At 36.3% G+C, this 19,894-nt stretch overlaps 1 protein-coding gene across 6 annotated transcripts in view; it reads right to left on the bottom strand.

Annotated features, from left to right (window-relative positions):
* Positions 1–19,894, bottom strand: part of LOC106157086 (protein dispatched homolog 3) — a 25,002-nt gene extending 5,108 nt beyond the window's left edge. The window contains exons 1-13 of one of the 6 annotated variants that reach the window (XM_086995154.1): positions 19,809–19,871; positions 18,904–19,020; positions 7,068–8,402; positions 6,676–6,772; positions 6,163–6,434; positions 5,695–5,855; positions 5,209–5,351; positions 4,520–4,659; positions 4,092–4,298; positions 3,338–3,510; positions 2,710–3,037; positions 621–823; positions 249–438 (exon numbers count right to left, since the gene is read on the bottom strand). In XM_086995154.1, the coding sequence (XP_086851280.1) occupies positions 249–438; positions 621–823; positions 2,710–3,037; positions 3,338–3,510; positions 4,092–4,298; positions 4,520–4,659; positions 5,209–5,351; positions 5,695–5,855; positions 6,163–6,434; positions 6,676–6,772; positions 7,068–8,373 (3,220 nt within the window). In that variant the 5' untranslated portion in view covers positions 8,374–8,402; positions 18,904–19,020; positions 19,809–19,871. The other 5 variants (XM_086995152.1, XM_086995156.1, XM_086995157.1 and 2 more) reach the window with 5 other exon arrangements.

The following is a 19,894-nucleotide window of genomic DNA, read 5'->3' as shown; positions in this document are numbered from 1 at the left end:
CAAATGTAAACACTTCTGGGAAAAATGACTTTGTATGGATAACAATTTATTGTTTTTGGTTGACTATTACATGAAATGTACCTTGTAGTATTGTTCTATCTAAATTGTAAAAAATAAAATAAAATAAAAACAAAAATGGCTTTCACACTTACCCTGTGTAGCTTTTCTTATGGTTTTATCAAATGTAATGTTATTACATATCTTACTTGAAAAAATAAAGAAAAGAAAAAATTGACTTTCTTACTAACCCCGAGTAGCTTTGTTATGGTTAAACCCTGACGGCAAGCACTGAGCAGACCCTGGCTTCACCAGCTCACTGTTGTTGGCCACTAGATGGCAGATCTTACACAGGTCTCGCAGGGCGGCAGTGTCGATATGATCAATTCCTCCAGTCATGTTGAAGGCGGCAGCAAAGTCTTCATCATATATGGGAGTATCCTAAAAGAAATCAAAATGAGAAAGTGAGCATTCTGTACATATTTAGTTATTTGGATATGGTGTGTTTGTCACGGTGTGTGTGTGTGTGTGCGCGCGCGTGCGTGCGTGCGTGTGTGTGTTTATCTGTGCCTGTACATACATTCATAATTTTCCTTATTGAAAAGATCGAGTAAATGATGTACCTTAGAAGACAACACGTGTTCAGCACTGGCGCCAGTCCTCTCCAGTCCCCTGATCCCAAACACCACGTAGACGGTGGCCGAGGACTCCAGCACTGGTCTGCTGGCCGCTTTGGCACATTTCCCATTGGCACAGGGGTCAAGGTCTTCCACAGAGGCTTCTGTGGCATGGGATGGTCTCACTGGCAGTATTGGGTATACTGTGGCTACAGGAGGAGAGAAGATGAGGTAGATTAATATTATTAAAAGCTGACAAATTGGGGAGGTGGTGGAGGTAGAAAAATGTCTACTTACTCATGCACAAAAACATGATTTATTGTTAATGCTGGTGATAATTGAAAATTGGGTTTTGGATATAAGAAAAGAAAAAAATCAAATGAAAAATCATTGGTAAATGTGGATATTAGGCTGTTACCAAAAGTTACATAAAAGCAGGCAGGAACAAAATGATACCCTCTTTTATAAGTGAATTCTTATGCCAGAGACACCCTTGCCCCCTACAGGTTAACAGAATCAAGACAAATCACCAACCAAATAAAACAAAATAAAATGTCATTATGGTAATTACTTACAAATTGCAAACACCAAACATTTATCCATAATCTAAATTCTTTTAAAATCAAATCTGTTATGAATCCACAAAATCATACTTTTATCACATAAATTCAACTTGGTATTTAATAAATATAAATAATATTAAATTTATTCTTTTTAACTTCTACTTTTTAATTTTAGATGAGAAATATGATTATTCAATATTTTTTCAGTGTTTTAATTAAGGAAATAATTACCACATGTGAAAATAAAACTTTTATAATTTGCCAATTATGTTAATATAATTTTCATTCATAAACAAATGTGAATCAGAAGTGTGATTCTTTATAAAATCATCACCCAGAGCATCAATCAGAATTGCTTTATATTCCCCATCAAGCACCTACCCTCTACTGTAAGTGTGAAAAGAGCTTGGTACTTGGTTGGTATGGTAACGTGCACAATACCAAGGTAACATGCTAAATGGTGCATGCCAAATTTTAAGGATAATAATAAATCGTTTACGGTAAGGCACACATCACAATATCTACATTTTTAGGTATATGCCAGGCACCACTATTACAATCAGTGCCTAACTAGGCACATGTGATGATGCCAGGCACCATAATCAGGCACAGTGCCCAACTAGGTACATGCCAAGAACCATTATCATACTCAAAACCCACACACTCAAAACATAACCAGGTACATGCAAGACACCATAATTACACTCAGTGCCCAACTAGGTACATGTAAGGTACCACAATCAGACCCGGTGTCAAACTAGGTACATGCGAGGCACCATGATCTCATACAATTCCCTACTAGGTACATGCAAGGCACCATAGTCAGACTCAATGCCAAACTAGGTACATGCAATGCAATGCACTACAATCATACTCTCTACTAGATGTCTCGATTCTATAAGTTATGGTCCGATGAACATGTTCATGCAATATCTTTATCAATATGGTAGCAAGGCACATGCATCAAGTATAGTCACAGTTACTGAATGTGAGGCATATCTCATCTTTAATGAAATAAGATAAACGCCATGCTTTAACAGTTACCTTCAGGGAGGCATATTTTAATATTTTACAAAGCTGAATGCAATGTCTTAGTAAAACCCAAATACTGACTTGGTGCATGCCATATTTAGAAGTTTGGTGGTTAGGTAAATGTTAAAATACCTTTGTGTTATCAATATGTGGACAAATAGATGCAGTGCATACCAAGCTACAAAATATCATTAGTAAGTAAGTGCATGCCAGATTTTGCCAGTGCAGTAACTAGGTGCATGCCAGATTTTGCCAGTTCAGTAACTAGGTGCATGCCAGATTTTGCCAGTTCAGTGACTAGGTGCATCCCACGCTTCACCAACACCAAAACTACTGTTTATGCATTCATACTGTTGCCTACAATTCCCAACACCTACAATGCTATATTTTCTACATCTACATTGATACGCTCCATAAAGCTATCAAGCTGTATCTGTTCGATTCTACACCTAAAGAGCCAACCAAGTACCAGGTCCCTTTTCTCACTATACTGTGCTTACTTGCTCTCCTTATCACCATACTAGTACTGGTAGAAGTACTAGTAGTTGTAGTAGTAGTAGTAGTTGTAGTTGGTGTAGCAGTAGTGGTTTTAACGGCACTTGTACTACTACCAGTTGTCTTGAATTTCCTACTTGGTGTTATCTTGGGTTTTGGGGTGGACTTGTACGGAATGATTGGCTGAGCTCTGGTGACTGGAGTGTCTTGATGGGCTGGTGTGGCTCCCCCTGGTGGCAGAGCTGGCCTGGCAGTGGTTGGGTTCATGGCTGGGTTGTGGTGTGTCTGGGGCGTGGTGTATGTTGGAGCTTTGTGGATCTGATCGGTTTGTTCCTAAAAAGGTACAAAAAATATGTTAGCTGCTCATTTTCAGTTTTAATAAATATGATTAAACAGATACAAAAAATACAAAACAATAACTTTAATTGATAAATAACTAACTAAATAATTATATTGTCTCAGACAAACACATCATTCCTATGCTTTTATATTTTTTCAGTATTATTTTTACTTGATATTTCAGAAACATGAGATGGTAAAACAATTTCAATTTTATGTGCATTCTATAACTTATATCCAATGGTTGAATAAACTTCACAATTATTATTATTATTATTTGAACCACCCCTTTACCTTGAATATCCCAGAACAGGTGACACATGAGATGCCATCTGCACTGAGGTTTGCCTTCAGGTCCAGGAGCTGCTGAAGGTTGGTGTTCTCCTTGAATAGCTGGGGAGGTTTTGTTGCTGGTGTGAGCTGGGTTATCAGGCCTATAGACACAGCTAACATGATCAGAAAACCACCTGGAAATGGAGACAAACTGTGACCAATGTGCCTATGGCTGTGTTTACAATGAAACTATTGCACTAGGTACATCGATCCAACTCCGTGGGGGATTCATGCTGAATGTAATCAGATTAACTGAATGACACTCCTCCATGAGCAGCTAGGGGGTGATAGACTTTTGAGTGCCCTCCGTCTTTCTCACAATGAAGTGAAAAAGTTCCCGGAGGCCATGCTTCATTGGGACTGCACCCAATGCTAGTTGCTAAGGTGATATTTATATTGACTTTTTGCCTGGATGTATCATACTGCCAACCTTCCTGAACTAGAAATCTGAACAATGACATTTACAGGTATTGTTTAAATGATATGCCATAATTTTTCTTGACATCTTCAAATGCCACACTTTTTCACATACTACTTTTTCAAAATGTATCACTATTCAGACACAAAACTGTCATTTTTTGACAATAAAGCTAATAACTTTTCAAATCTTTTCAAAAGTATTACTTGCAAATTTTTTCTTTTTTTTTTTTTGGGGGGGGGGGGGAAGGGCATCAATTTATGTTGCTGACATTTGTTGAGTAATTGCCACTCTTACCTATCACAAAGAATCTGGCATGTATAACAGGCACAGCGACGTAGTGGTATAGGATAGCCTGTATTCTGACAGTGAGGCCACAGCCTTCCGCGGTCCTGCCTTCTTCTATTAAAGATTGGTGCAGTTCTTCCTCCAACATCAGCAACATGTCATCATCTTCATCATTATCCTCATCATTTTCAGCCGGGCGGACAGGAGTCAGTTCGCCTGTAAAACAGATTCAATTGAAATTTAAGCATTTTAAACTTCTCTCATGAACATCTGTTATCTTGGAACATTTTAACAAAATCTGTGAAAAACTTGACAATGTCCTCCTCTATATTTTACCAGAGTTTCCGACTAACTCATCCACAACAAACTGAACCCACGAAGATGAAGTTCGAACCTCTTTCACATCATCAGTGGAGGTAACTAGACCAATATCTTACCATCATCCAGCTGTAACAAAGGAACATCGTTGCTGCTGTCTTCTGATTGGCTGCCTGCTGTGGAGGTCTGGTCACCTGACAGGAAGTGCTGGACATCTGTGGGCAGCTGGACACTGGAGTGACCTTTGCATGTTTGTCCACTGTAATAAGTTTAAAAAGACCCAATAAAAAAAATAACATGCAACTGCAAACATCTCTAATTTCTGACTTATAACATCAGTGCTTCAGTGAACAACTTGTGCTCCTGGAGACCACAACAACATCATTATTATGGTACTATAACTCATCTATTGGTGGGCACTGTAGGTTAGAAATAAAAACAAAGAAATGCATGAATTTGTATGTATTTCCACAGTTATTTCAACACCATGTGGTATCAGAATGTTGCTGGATGATTTGTTAATTGATTAGATCTGCAACTGATTATGATTGTGTTTGAACCAACTTTCCAACAAGTACTCATCAAATATTCTTCACATGAATAAACTTCCCAGCAAATATTGTAAGTCTTTCACACTTGGAGAAGGACAGTGCTGTTGGTTGAACTTTATCAGACTGGTAATACATTTACACGGAGAACCTCACTAAATCAACTTACCAGCAATTACACATTAAGTTATCTTCACCTGAATCAAACTTACCAGAAAATGTATATCAAGTACTAGTAACTTCCCTCTGTACCAACTTACCAGCATATGCACATGAGTCTCTCACATTTAGAGAAGAAGCGGTACCAGATGTTGAGAGCCGGGGGCAGCATAATCATCACCACAACCCAGCAACATGCCACGATAAGACACATGAACAAACCAAACTCGTGTAACGCAGGGATCTAGAAATATAACAGGGCAGAAATGATAACAGTAAGCATGATAGGAAAAAAATACAACATGACAGAAAAAATGTGGCTTGTAAGTAGAAGTATTTTTCAGTTACAAATATCCTAAAGCAGAATACTGTCACAGAGAATATTGTTACTCAGCAGGGACCTCCCCCACACCCCTGCTTTTCAGAAAGGCAAACCCTATGTAAGGCAATTGGCTTCTCTGAAGAAAATTCTCACAATTTCCAGTAAGTGAAGCAACCCCTAATGATATATAAATGATGATAACAAAAAAGATATATAAAACAGCAATATAATACAACACCTAAATAAAACTATATTTAATACTCACAGAAGATGGCACATTTGCAGCAAAAGCTGCAGCAGTGGTGAAGGAAGTAAAGAATGTCGCCAGTCCTGCCGTGGTGACAGTATGGATGAATCTGGTTCCTACGTCCTTCATGTGGTGAGCCTGACGAAATGTGTTGATGAACACAAACACATCGTCACAACCTAAAATAATTTGAAAGATTTTAATTTGAAAGATTAAATTACAGAAAATTCAACCACATCAATTTCTAAAATATTTTTCAATCTAAGAGACTACAAGTTTTAAACCTAAACTAGTTATTAGCATGGTGACAGCACCTAACCATATCAGTTGCAAAAAAGGTGGCAGCACCTACATTTATAAATATAAGAAAGGTAACAGCACCTTCCTATTTCAGCTGTAGGAAAGATGACATCACCTATATTAACAAATATAACAAAAGTGGGAACACCTAACTACACAAATTGAAAGAAAGGTGGCAGCACCTACCTATCCCAATTATAAGAAAGCTGGCAGCACCATTAAGTATTCCAAGAGCCTCGATGCCAAAGACAACATGATAGAAGAATAAGGCCATTGGAAAGCACATCACAACACTGAGCAGTCCAATGAAAGAGAGCCATAATGAGAAAGAGGTCAGCACTAGCATCATGATGAAGATGGCGCAGGCAGAACTGATGGCCAGAAACATGTCATTCTTGAAAGTCTGGTCAACCTCATAGTCGAATATCTCATTGCCGCCATAGAGCACTTGAACTTTGCTGAAATGTTGAGATGCATTTAGAGTCAATTCCTTGAAAAGAATATGCATACTGAAAAGAATGTGCACAATTGAAAAACATATCACATTGACCAATGACTCTGTCGAGAAAGTTAGAGGAAATTTTACAGAAACTAAGCGATAAAAGTTTTTTTTTTAAATCAATGTGCACATATTCCAAACAATGGCAATATGAGCAATGTCTTGGTTCAGGTAAGTTCTAGTAATAAGGAATGAGTCACCTTGTGGAACTCCTGTCCAATTTGTTCACATAGGTTACAACAAACTCCTTGAATTTTGCATTTTGTTCTGGTCTTCTGTCCATGTGAGATGCATAGCCTGAATATTGAAAATGAAAATACAGAGCTTCTTTTTTACAAAGACAACTGTCTAATTGTTGTTCCTGAAACAAAAGTCTTTAATTACTGTTTAAATGTACCATTAAAGAGAGCGATTTAAAGAACTGAGCTCATTTCGGTAATCGTCTTGGTGATTGTTGAGACCCAAAGTGGACCATATCTAAAGCGACCCAGAAAATTGCACCTTTCTTGAGTTTTAAATTTCTAATTTTTGGGCCACAATATTTACTATCTTGAGTTCAACAGTCTGAATGGGAGCATTTGTGGAAACCCACCTTTGAGAGGGGTACCAAAGTAAACTTCCGTCCTAAGATATCTACTCTTCATGTTCGTATGGTTCATGGTTTCATCAACAAACCAATAGAATGTTTCCTTACTCATTGCCCTCTTCAGTCCATCAGTGACATTCTCAATGATATTATTTCCAAGTCCGTCATAGTGCACATCGCCATTTGGTGTCACTGACGGATAAAAGTAGGTCATGAGAGAATTTGGAGGCATGCAGCCCTGGATTTGAGCAAGGGCAGGGTCTTGCTTTAACTGGTTGATGTACCTCCAACAAAAATCCGTAAACTTACTATTGGACATGATGTCTTTCTCTATTTTGTGGACCGTCTCAATGCGGTCTTTGGAGAATATATTTTCGTCCCCACCTTTGGCGATATAAACTAGCATCATCCTCCAAGTCAGATGCACTTGTTCATATGAGTTGACCACTTGCGAGCCTGTGCCTGATGTGTGACGTCGTATTCGATTGAGGACACGCCCCAGAAATGTCCCACCTTCTGCACTCCTCTGTTCTCGCTTGAGATGTGGTTCAAAGTGTTTTTCATAGAAAATCTCTCCTGGTGACTTTCGTTTCTTTCTACTCACATTTCTGGTTTTTAATACATGATTGTTTCTACTGGTTTTCCCCTGTATATAATAATCAAGAAAAAAATCAACATGGCGACTGTGGCGTAACTTTGTCCCACCATCACTTAATGTCATATCAGAAAACTTTTGAGCATTCCGTCTCTTTCTCGAGAGCATTTCATCAAGCATTCCAGCCTGGTTAAGCTGGGTCTTGCCCCCAGATTGAAGATCTCGCCGTCGCCTGCTCTTGGAATACATATCCTCAATGGCAGTGCGCAGGCCGTCAGCTCGTATTGACACTTCATGATTGGGAATGTTGAAAGAATTCAGCGACTTGTCAATGACCAGCTTTGGCTGGTGAACAAATATAGTGTAGTATAGCAACCCTCCTGTGAGGCTTAACCCTAACAGTATGGTGAACACAGAGACAATCACATTGGTAAGAAGAAACACTGCAAGTTTACGACTGACTGTACAAAATTTGGTATAACAGACACTCTGCGATAGAGAAAAAAAGAACTGGGATTGTGGTTGCTGATTGCCATCTGTGGAACCTAAGGACAGTTCCTCGCTTGACCGATGTCCTGACAGTTCTGGAGATTCTGAGCCGTGACCTTCACCTGAGGAGTCAAGGTCATCCAGGTAGCCATCTTCCAATGGCAGCAGTTCGTTGCCCGTGTCATACTGTGACAGCAGAGTATAGTCGCCAGACTGCACTGAAGTCATGCTGCAAGGATTTTAGCTACTCCAACAGCCTACAGAAGATAAAACAAAAGTCAAAATTGATATACATACTAATTGTCAACAAAAACATTGCAGGGAGTTCTTTTCTTTTTTTCTAAATATAATTTATTTTTGCATAAATCAAGGTTTATCTTTTCATGACTAGTTTTGGAAAAAATGAACAATTGAGTTTTGTTCATATTGCTCTGATTTTACATATAAATTGACATCAGAATTGACATCAGTTATTAGCATGAAAACTTGAGTCTTTCTATTTTATTACAGAGCAATCAAGTACTTGAAATTAAAAGAAATTGATAAGGTTTTTGTTTGTCAATATAGCAAATCTGAACAAAAACGGCGAATTGTATAAATTGTTCCATTACTAGTACATAAAACAAGCTGGTAAGAGCTATGTATCCAACAAAAGACATAACATGTGGCACAAAAATAATTTTTGACACTTCTTTTATCCAATGTCAAATTCAACCTTTTTCTTCATCCAAAATATGGAATACAAGCAGTATATAATATGATCTTAATGACTGTGGTTCTGACAACTATTTATTACTGTCTCTCCTATATAATAGATTACAAGCATGGTCTTCAATCCTAATCCTCCTTTTTTTAACAATTGTGAAGTCAAATTGTTTTTAGCATGTCATTTTTAAGTTATATCCCAGTTCAATTCTCTCTTTATTTATTCCTATAATAATTTGGTTTAGATTTAAACAAAGGAAAGTTTTGCTGTTTATATATGTCATATATTTTAGTCATTGTGAAAATGGACCTGGTTTCAGCCAATGACATTTTATTCTATTTAAGTGTAACAAACTTTAAGGTAAATTAATAATTCAGTCACAAAGAGGAGGTCTAATAGACTAAAACACATACTTCATATATTGGTAACTATACAAATGTACAACATCATTGCCCAGAAGTCTGTGCAAGCCATTAGTCTTCTGTGATATATAATATTATACAACATTTATCTGGGACAGCACTAACACTTACTAATTTAGCCAAATGCTATTTATTTAAAAATGACTTAAATTGGCTAAACAAAATAGAGTTGGTTTGACTTATTTGGTCAAATTTAAACCATTTGGAAAAGAAACTGAAGAAAAGGAATGATTTGGCTTAGAAAAAAACTTCTAAAGCTAACTGGTGTATAACATGTAATAGTGCACAGCTGTTTTCAAGCTATCACACTGTATCTTCTACAGATAAGAGATGTAACAACCACAAGATACATCTGTGATTGTCTTTAAATAGCCCACAGAAATATTTAAGTATGTGTATGATACACCTCAGCTCAGACCATTATAGCCCATTAACTGACAAATGTTACATATCACACTGCAAATGTAAAACTATATTTAAACCATTTACAGTGCACTGTTCTAAGTTAATGGGAAATTATTACACCTGGGGCCCATTAAAAAAAGTGCCTTTCACAAAAAAAAAAAAAAAAAAAAAAAAAAAAAAAAAAAAAAAAATACAAAATGCTTCCCAGGTGGCTTTTTTTTTTTTTAACCCTGAGAGCAAAGCGTGATTACTAGACTAAGTATCTGACAAAGATTTTCATTCTCACTGGTGACAATAGAATATCTAGGCACTAGCACTTGTATCTCGACTGGTGAGTCAAAGCAGGATAATTTGTTCACCAAGCAATTTAAGACCATCATCACAAAAGGCAAAATTAAGCACAACAGAAGAATTTCATCCGATGTGTTATGTAACAGTTACAAAAATAAAGTGATTTTTTCTTCAATCAACAGCTTAACATTGAAATAATTTAACTCCACACCTCTGCCTTGCATTGAGTAGAATACAGAGAAGCACATTGGAAATGAGAGGAAGCATGTTAGCCTGTTAATCTGATTGCATTCAGCAAGAGTCCCCTTGGAGTTAATGCACAGTAGCTACTGTACATGTTTGTCAACAAATTTTGTAGTGAAGTCACAGATTCAGATGACCTGCAATAGCTACTAGAATTGTCAAATGATAAAAAGGGTTACTGAGCACTTATAAATTTGTCCTCACAAATACAACCCTCTAGTGGGGACATATCTGATATGAAAATTAAAACCACAGAGCCAAAACCACAGCAGCTGATGGTGATGGATGACCTTCTTTAAAAACACTTTACTAAGGCCCGGATCCTGATGGGAAATTTAGCAGTGACAAGAATTAGACCTAGTTTTCTCAAAGGTTAATGAGGTATTGAGGTTATGTATGTTGTTACTGTGCCAGTGTCTGTGAGCATACAGAGAAAATGTAAGTGTGTGGAGGGGGGGGGGGGGAGAGAGTGAGAGAGATATTTAATTAATGTTAACTTGCAATTGGAACCTAACTGAGTGCACTTCTTTACATTACATAAAACAAAAACATAAATCAGTTAATTGACACTAGTGCACTCCTGTCGCTGAACACAAATCACATCCTTGTGACAAACAATGACACTAGTCAGTGAAGACACAAAAATTGCCTTTACCTAACTCTATACTGACAATGTAAGCTCAAAGTTAATGTGCAATTTGAAGGAGGTTTCAACCTTAGGCAAAAAAAAAAAAAAAAAAAAAAAAAAAAAAAAAAAAAAGAAATGTCTGTTTGAAAGTAATATAAACACATAACAACCATCTGGTGAAGGAAATAAAACCTTTGAAAAAATCATTTATTCTTATCTAATATGTAATGTGAGCAGACGTTTAACATCGAAACCTTTGTCTGAAATATATACATACGACTTCACCTTTAATGCATCAATCATGTACAGAAACGATATCAACTAGCAGTGTTTTATTTACCTCTGCGTCATGCGTAAAAAACGCATGAATCCTAAAATTGACGCAAAAAAATATGATCTAGTGCGTCATTTGACCCTAATGTATGACAGCCACAACTAATTACTTTCAAAAGTGTTGTAATATTGCCGATTAAAAACCTACATGTACTAGTACATGTAGGTTTTTAATCCTACATGTACTAGTAGGCCTATTCCCGATCGTTGTTGTGTTGCAAAAAAGTATGTCAACTTGCCACCGATAGTACACTACTAGTACAATGCTGCTATAGGCACAATACGGGTTTTTAAGGATGTAGATAACAGGGGTAGCTATCTTCTAAACCAGCCAAGATATACCGACATGTTACATATCAATAGAAAGCTTATTTCAACAGCTCTTCATTTCATATCCTTATTTTATTATGTGATCGTTACGTAATGAGATATAATGCTTAATAGGTGTGCTCAACATGATCTTTACACCTTAAAAACTAGAAGTCCACTACAAATGGACATGTGTAGACAGCTTGACTCGTGAGCCCTCATAGGGATCAACAAGAATGCGCCTCAAATTAGCGATATGTGTTAAATTAGCAGAGATATCAAAATAAACTTGGTTTCCAGTTCAACGAGACCCCCTAGCCTAACTACAGCATGCCTAAGTTGAAAACGGAGCTGATGTTATGAAATCCCAGACACATACTTTCAGACAAACCTTAGATCTAACGAATGAATACCAGCTTTCATCGGTTGAAAGTTCTAATTAATTTTGACACTGGTCTATATCGTTCTCTTGAAGCCATAAACTGAAGCAGAGAAATCAGCCTTTTAGTGCTCCCCGGAGATTCCAACGTTATATAATCAGTGAGCTGCATTGGCAAGCTGAGAAATTTAGTTATTTATACTGGTTCAGCCCTCTACTCACTGCCTATGTAACTGTCACTATGTCTTTCATCCATTTTCAACATTAATATTGAACATTTTCAACCGGAGGCCCCCTCCATGCATTGACAGCAGCCACCATGTTAGTCGTGACGTCAGCCTTCTTCACCACGTGACACCTAGGGGGAGTGCCTTTGCCCATATACGTCTCATCTATATGTCTGCTTTTTAAAGCTTTAATAGATCGTCAGAATTAAGTTCACTGATAAATTCAAAATGAAAAGTATTGTTTGGCAAGTGAAAGCGCGACGTTACTCACAGAATGTGAAAGGCTTAGCAGCAATCTAGTACGGGGAAATATACAGCTGCACAGTGGAGCTGCCAATCAAACACATATATGGACAAGTGTGACCTACTTTAAAACTCAGACACGCTACCACAGGGGTAAATCAGCAATTAGGCTAAAATTACGGGTTTATTTGTAAACTTCCATTATTTTAAGATAGGCTGATATGTAGTTGATATTTCATCTATCTAATACTGACAAATTCAGAAAAACACCCAAATTTTGACAATTTACTGTTAATTACTACCTTAAATTCAATTTAAATATTTTATTGTGTTTTAAGATCCAAATGTAATTGGTTTGACATAAAAAACAGTTTAGTCCGCAAACTGGTGACAGAGATTACTCTAAATGGTTAAAATATGTTACACTACGTGTATAAAATCGCAGGTGAAATGTCTAGTATTGTGTTTTTATGTTTAATAGTCAAAACATAATTTTTCCAGATTGGAATATAATTTGTTATTGCCGTAGTAATTATCTATTGAAATTCCTTGTCTTCATTTATCTACTTTTTTGTGTTTGACAATCTTATTCCCTCCTATATAAATTGTTTTCCATTTATGTCCATATAATTTTTAAAAAATATTTTTTTACATACTAGTCAACACAAAGTTTATCCATATCAATTTTAATTTATCGTTTATCTTGGTGATTTTTTGTTCATATATCTACCTTTAGGTTTAATCATGTTAATAATCCTTTGTTTTAACGGTTTTTGTTAGAAAAAAAAATCAAAATGCATACTTTTGTCCATATCATTTTGAAGTTGTATGACTATTAGTGTGTTTGTTGTCATATGTTGAATACACTTATACAAAAGCTGTTTTTTTTTTTCTTTTTTTTTTTGTATTCTTCAGTTCCTGTAGATAGAATTCTATACTTTAAGTCTGGAATACAACAATTACAAATAAACAACCTCAATTCATGTACAATCTATTTACATAATATATGGTTGTATGCATCATTACTAGTTAAAATTACCCATTCCAAAAAGGCGGGAAAATTTTGACTCCTGAAAATAAAAAATGACTCGTAATCTGCAGTGTCAGCGAGTCATCTGACTCTCTAGTTCCAAATTGTAAATAAAACACTGACTAGCACAAATCATCATGCGTCAGTACTTACCTACCTTTTTCACAACAACATGAGAAAGCACATACGCTCTTGTAGATCTACACCATAGAAAAACACAAATAAATGTGCTAACACATGACTATTTGTGCTTCTTTGTTCACCAGAAATCTTGTCAACTGATGCACACATTCTAGTCTGTAAACTTACCTTGAGGAAAATGAATCACCGACTTGAAACAATATTTCAAGTACTGTACACTAAAAGCTAATAAAAAAACCACTGGAGGCATTTATGTCTTGGCCAATTTCAAGTATGACAACAGACTTTCCATATCTCCTGAGAGTTTTACAACAAAAAGGACAACAAAGCTACTACTAGTACCTAGCTAGACTGCAGACATTAATGCCAGTGGTCAATTTTGAGCAGTGTGGACTTCTCTTTGTGAGTTCTACAGCAATAAAAATCCAAGCCAGACAAAGGAAATGCTTTCAATCCTTGCTGATCCATAATGGCTTCCTTCTTTGTTAACATCCTGTCTCTATGACATACCAGAGGAACCATGTCTTGCCTCACGTTTAGGCTGTATTCCCAGAGATTTTAGATCGATCTATCCCCGAGGGGAGTCTCACTAGATTACTGTCAGATAATCCGGCTTAAATGTCCGTCCCGCCTACTACAAGCTGTAAGGGGGTAATTAACTTTCGTGTCCGCCCAGCTGACAGCTATTTAGCGTGAACCCCCAGGGAGTTAGGTTGATCTAAAGTAGATCGATCTAATCTCTGGAAATTGGGTCATATAGTCAATGCTGCTTTCACCACCTTATTTGTTCTAACATGATGATATTATCATCACTGAAATTAAGCACTGATAAAGAAGCCATAGCAAAGCTCACCTGAGCAAAGAGATGAAAATGGCAAGGCATCAAACATTTTTGTACAAAAAAAAAGAAAGAAACAAGGCAGCAAAGCTGTCAAATGTACAGACAAAAAAACAGAAAAAAAAAGATGCAAAATAGGTCATTTTGTCAATTTTGATGCAATAATATATGCTTATAATAGCACAGTCAGTCAACACTGATTTTTAATCATGCACAACAGGTAACATGGTCAATAACAGGAGCAGATTCAGAGATATTTTCTGACAGTATTCCAAAGTATCTTTGTTGATCCATCCTCCATTTTGATGGTCTTCCAACAGAAACCCGTAAATATAAACTTTAAAATCTGACTGTCTTCCAGGAGACCCAGAAAATGGTCTCAATCCACCCCTTCAATAAGATTACAGTTTCAGGACCATGAGAGTTAAAATTCACATGATGAAAGTCCCAATATATGAACAAGGCAGCAAAGCTGTCAAATGTACAGACAAAAAGCAGGAAATAACTATGCACAAAATAGGCTACTGTCAATTCTGATGCAAAAGTACATTATGTTAAACTGCAAATTCAACATCAAATTTTAATTATGCTCAACAGGTAATACCAATGTAAGTAAAATGTGTAACAAGCATAAGGCTTCAGGCCCATGGCAGTTCAAGTTCACACTTTGAAAATGAATAACTTCCAGAAAAAGAAGCCAATCAGACTGCTTTTCCAACTCAGGCTGCATTTTAGTCCTGTATTTCTTTTTTGAACGTTTGGCAATCATCAGTAACATGGTTTTCCCATAATGGTCATCATGGCAGCAGCACCCAAAATTGTGTTTTCTTCTATTCTGATGCATTATTACATAATGGTTAACAGCATAATGACCGTCAATTTTTAATAATAAAATATACATATCATGGATTTTCAGAAAATGTGACTAGCATGGGTCTTCAAGCCCATGGAACTTCAAAGTCACACCTTGAAAATGCCAATATGTGAAAAATTAAATTTTCACAAAAAAAAAAAAAAAACTGTTTAACTAGCAGAAAGAATTACCAAACACACTGCATTGCCTACTGAAGCTGTATTTTAGTCCCGTGTTTCTTTCCTGTAAGTTTGAGAACAGTAAGTGACATGATTTTTCTTAAATGGTCATCATGGGAGCAGTGCCCAAAATATTTTTTTTCCAAATTTTGATGCAATATTACATAACGTTTAACAGCATAATGACCATCAATTTTTAATGATAAAATATTAGTATTATGGATATTCAGAAAATGTGACTAGCAAAGGTCTTCAGGCCCATGGAACTTCAAAGTCACACCTTGAAAATGCCAAAATGTAAACAAGACAGCACTGTTCTGAAATGGGTTTATTTCCATTTTTAACACTTTTTTAACATAAAACAAAATTAACAGTTTACTGCCATTTTTATATGATCAACTAAGAAAATTGATGAGATGTGAAAAATATCAATAGAACAGTGTCAAATGTCCAATTTCCTCCATTCTGAGTTTCTGAACATAGTGAATGATTGAATCTTACAAACTGCAATGATATGAGTTTATTTCCATTTTTGATACCTTATTACACAATACACGATAACAAGTTTACCATCATTTTTACAAAATCAACTAACAATGTTGTAAAGATGCAGGAAATGTCAAACAAACACTTTTACGTATCTTATTAATTAAATAATGAGACTGTTAACATGCCTAAGAATTGAATCTGAGGAAATGTGAAAAAACAGCATAACTTATAAAATAATGGTCCGATTATGCTGATTTTCGAACTTGACCTGCGCTTTAGTAAGATTGATTACTCCTGTGAGTTTCATGACAACAGGCCTATGGGTTTTCCTTGAAATGTGTTAACAGTGTTGCAAATATGCTGAAAAGTGAAAAAACAGCATAACTACTAAAATAGTGGCCCCATCAAGCCGATTTTCGAACTTGATCTGCGTTTTAGTAAGATTGATTACTCCTGTGAGTTTCATGACAACAGGCCTATCAGTTTTCCTTGAAATGTGTTAACAGTGTTGCATATATGCTGAAAAGTGAAAAAACAGCATAAATTCTACAATAATGGCCCGATCATGCTGATTTTCGAACTTAACCTGCGTTTTATGAATATTCATCAGCTCTGTAAATATAAAACCAAAAAGTAAAACTGTCTTCCACTTATGGTGTTAACGCTGAAAGTGCACGGCGACATGATCGGCGACGGCGACGGCGACGGCGACGACAGACGCAGGTGATGGCAATATGTACAGACACATCTGTGTCTGTACATAAAAATGATGACAGTGCATAAAATAATATTACAGCGTGTTTAAAGACATAAATACCAATACAACTGCTTATGTGGAAATACTGAAAATGTGCAGAGCCTCAGGTGGATAGACGTTAAAAATCACATCTTAAAAATGCCAGTGTTGGAGAAAAAATTAAAAAGAAAACAACAAAAATATAATTCCAATGAAGCTGCTATTCACTGCTTCCTTATTATGGACACTATGTTATCTAGCAGAGAGCTTAACCTTTGGGAGTTTACAGGGAAATATCAACAAGTGAAAAAACAGCATAACTTCCCTAAAAATGGCCCGATCATGCTGATTTTCGAACTTGACCTGCGTATTATGAATATTCATCAGTTTCATAAGTTTCAAGCCAAAAAGTAATATGGTTTTCCATCTATCGTGTTATCGGTGCTGCATATATGCTGAAAAAAGTGAAAAAACAGCATAAATTCCCTAAAAATGGCCCGATCATGCTGATTTTCGAACTTGATCTGCGTATTATGAATATTTATCAGTTCTGTAAGTTTCAAGCCAAAAGGTAAAATGGTTTTCCACTTATCATGTTATCAGTGCTGCATATATGCTGAAAAAAGTGAAAAAACAGCATAACTTCCCTAAAAATGGCCCGATCATGCTGATTTTCGAACTTGACCTGCGTATTATGAATATTCATCAGTTCTGTAAGTTTCAAGCCAAAAGGTAAAATGGTTTTCCACTTATCGTGTTATCGGTGCTGCATATATGCTGAAAAAAGTGAAAAAACAGCATAATTACCCTAAAAATGGCCCGATCATGCTGATTTTCGAACTTGACCTGCGTATTATGAATATTCATCAATTCTGTAAGTTTCAAACCAAAAGAAAAAACGGTTTTCCACTTATCGTGTTATCGGTAAAAGTGCACGGCGACGACGGCGACGGCGACGACAGACGCAGGTGATGGCTATATGTACAGACACATCTGTGTCTGTACATAAAAAGGAAAAAAAAAACAAGAAAAAAAAAACAGGAAAAAAGCCAATTCACTTTTAAAAGCTTTCAAATAACCTTTCCTTGCCATTTCTTACAAAGCATTATCTTGTGCAACAGTCTTCAACTGAAGAGAGCATTTCTTACTGTTGTCTTCCAAATCAAGTTAAGATATGTCCTTCGGCACCGTTGTTGTTACTGTCATATGAATTTGACATCCATCCAGCTTTAACAGCCTTTACTGAAAAGTCTCCATTTAATTCTCATCTACATTTGAACAATTTTTTTTATACAATCAGTGTTCTTGTAACAACTCTTAAAGAATTCCAGTATTTTTTTTAATCTTTAAGCTGGACCAAGGCTAAGAGTTTTGCTTTTTATGAATGGTGAGATTATCATAAAACCTAAGTAATGCAGGATTATAATGTACATATGAAATTCATAATATCAACTATCAACAGTACATACAATGAAAAAAAAAAAAAACAGAATTGAATATCATAAAATCTAAGTCAAACCATTTATTTGTAGTGAGGAAATCCTCCTGCTCCAGTAACTCATTCATGATCAGTTATCATACTCAATATAGTCCATTATCCTACTTCACATTCCATTATCATACTCCATATTCCATTAATATTGATTTGAATGCTGCTTTTTGTGTCTGTGGCTGCATCACGTCACTTGTGAAATATCTTTTCCACGTTAACTTAATAAAAGAAACCAATCATAACTCATGCTCTTAAACCTCAATTAATACCCGAGTGCTTAATAAATTTACATTGCGGTACTTTAAGAAGCAAGCATTTGGTATAGGAATACCTGAACCGAAGTCTGAAAATGGCCAAAAAAGTACACAGCACATATTTGAACATTTCACTTTTTTGACCGAACACAATAAATCTTAAACTGTCTTCGCAAAATAATAGCTGTCCCAGCCCAGGGTAGTGACCCAGATATGGAGGCCACTCTCGGTACAATGGGAGGACAATACTTGCAGTGTGCATAAAGTCTTTAGACCAGTGGAAATCATTGGAGATAGACTAAAACTTCAATGACGACTTGGCATAAAATCAAGTGAGTTTTCACAGAATCTGGAGGACAGAGAGGTCAGAAATAATGGCAAACTACTACAGCCAAAACAAAGGTTCACTTTATTTATCTATAGGTATATCTCTGTTTGTTTTTTCATATGTTCTGTTGAATTATAGTCTATGAAATTCAACATGTTTTGGGTGTCATTTTTGTATTGCTTTCTAAAAAGACACACCTGTCAACATTATCCAGGAACACAGTAAAACCTACCTCACACTTCAATCTCCCATGTTTTCTAGTCTCGTGGTGCCGCAGAGTGTCAACAGCTTTGACATGTGTATAAAATCTTGTACTTTCCTTAAAATGTCTTTAATGCTACTGTCGACCCTTTAATGTGAAAGCAAATCCTACTCATTATTGATCCTCAACATGACGACTGAATCTAAAGGGTTAACAAAGGATGAATACAAAAGTTAGAGAGAACTGTAGGTGTGTGTGTGTGGGGGTGGGGGGGGGGGTGGGGGGGGGGGGAGAGGTTAATTACTCCTGCAACTCTCCTGCTGTCCCTGGCATGGCAGTTTTTATACTTATTTTGTCTTCAACAAGTGCTTGCAACGTGAAGCCACTAACATGTTTACCCACATGTTTAGACTTAAAATTAAACTATCATTATCAATGTTTTCAAGCATTACATTCATTTTTAAAGACAAATAAGCCATCCGATCATGGAACTTTGGTATGTCTAAGGTATATAGAACTCGTTTTTCTTCTGTGTTATATTGTGGCTGGTTTCTAAGATGCGATCAGCTGTCAGTCGTACATGAGCAAAAATACAAATTAAAATCGCTTCCCTGAGGCAATCACGGTAAAGTAGAACAGCTAAAAAACATGCCAAGAATAAGCTGTGCAACACTGTTTTTACACCTTGGTGTTCTATTTCAGATCACGACGGCTGTCGTGACAAGTTATGAGTCAGACTGCATGAAGCCATTTTTGCTCTACAGCTCTTTGTTTGCAAGCACGTCACTTTGAAAAGAATTGCATTTCTTCAAACAGGCTTCTTTAAAGATAGATTCAAATAGCTACCTACCACTAAAAATGCTAATTGACTTAAAATGATTATCATCGCATCTTAAGACTAAATTCGTTAAGATGTTATAAAGATAAAAGCCCACCTCAAAGAAGCAATCTCGATTTTCTTGTTTTGACGTCAGCCATCTTTGTTGTGGTGGTCACGTGACACTAATCAGTCAAATTCTGG

Source organism: Lingula anatina, chromosome 9 (genome assembly GCF_051362555.1).
Source record: "Lingula anatina isolate TDL-2025a chromosome 9, LinAna3.0, whole genome shotgun sequence".
In the NCBI taxonomy this organism is placed as follows: Eukaryota; Metazoa; Brachiopoda; class Lingulata; order Lingulida; family Lingulidae; genus Lingula; species Lingula anatina.
The sequence above is the reverse complement of the archived record's forward strand: the minus strand, read 5'-3'. Positions and strand labels throughout refer to the sequence as shown.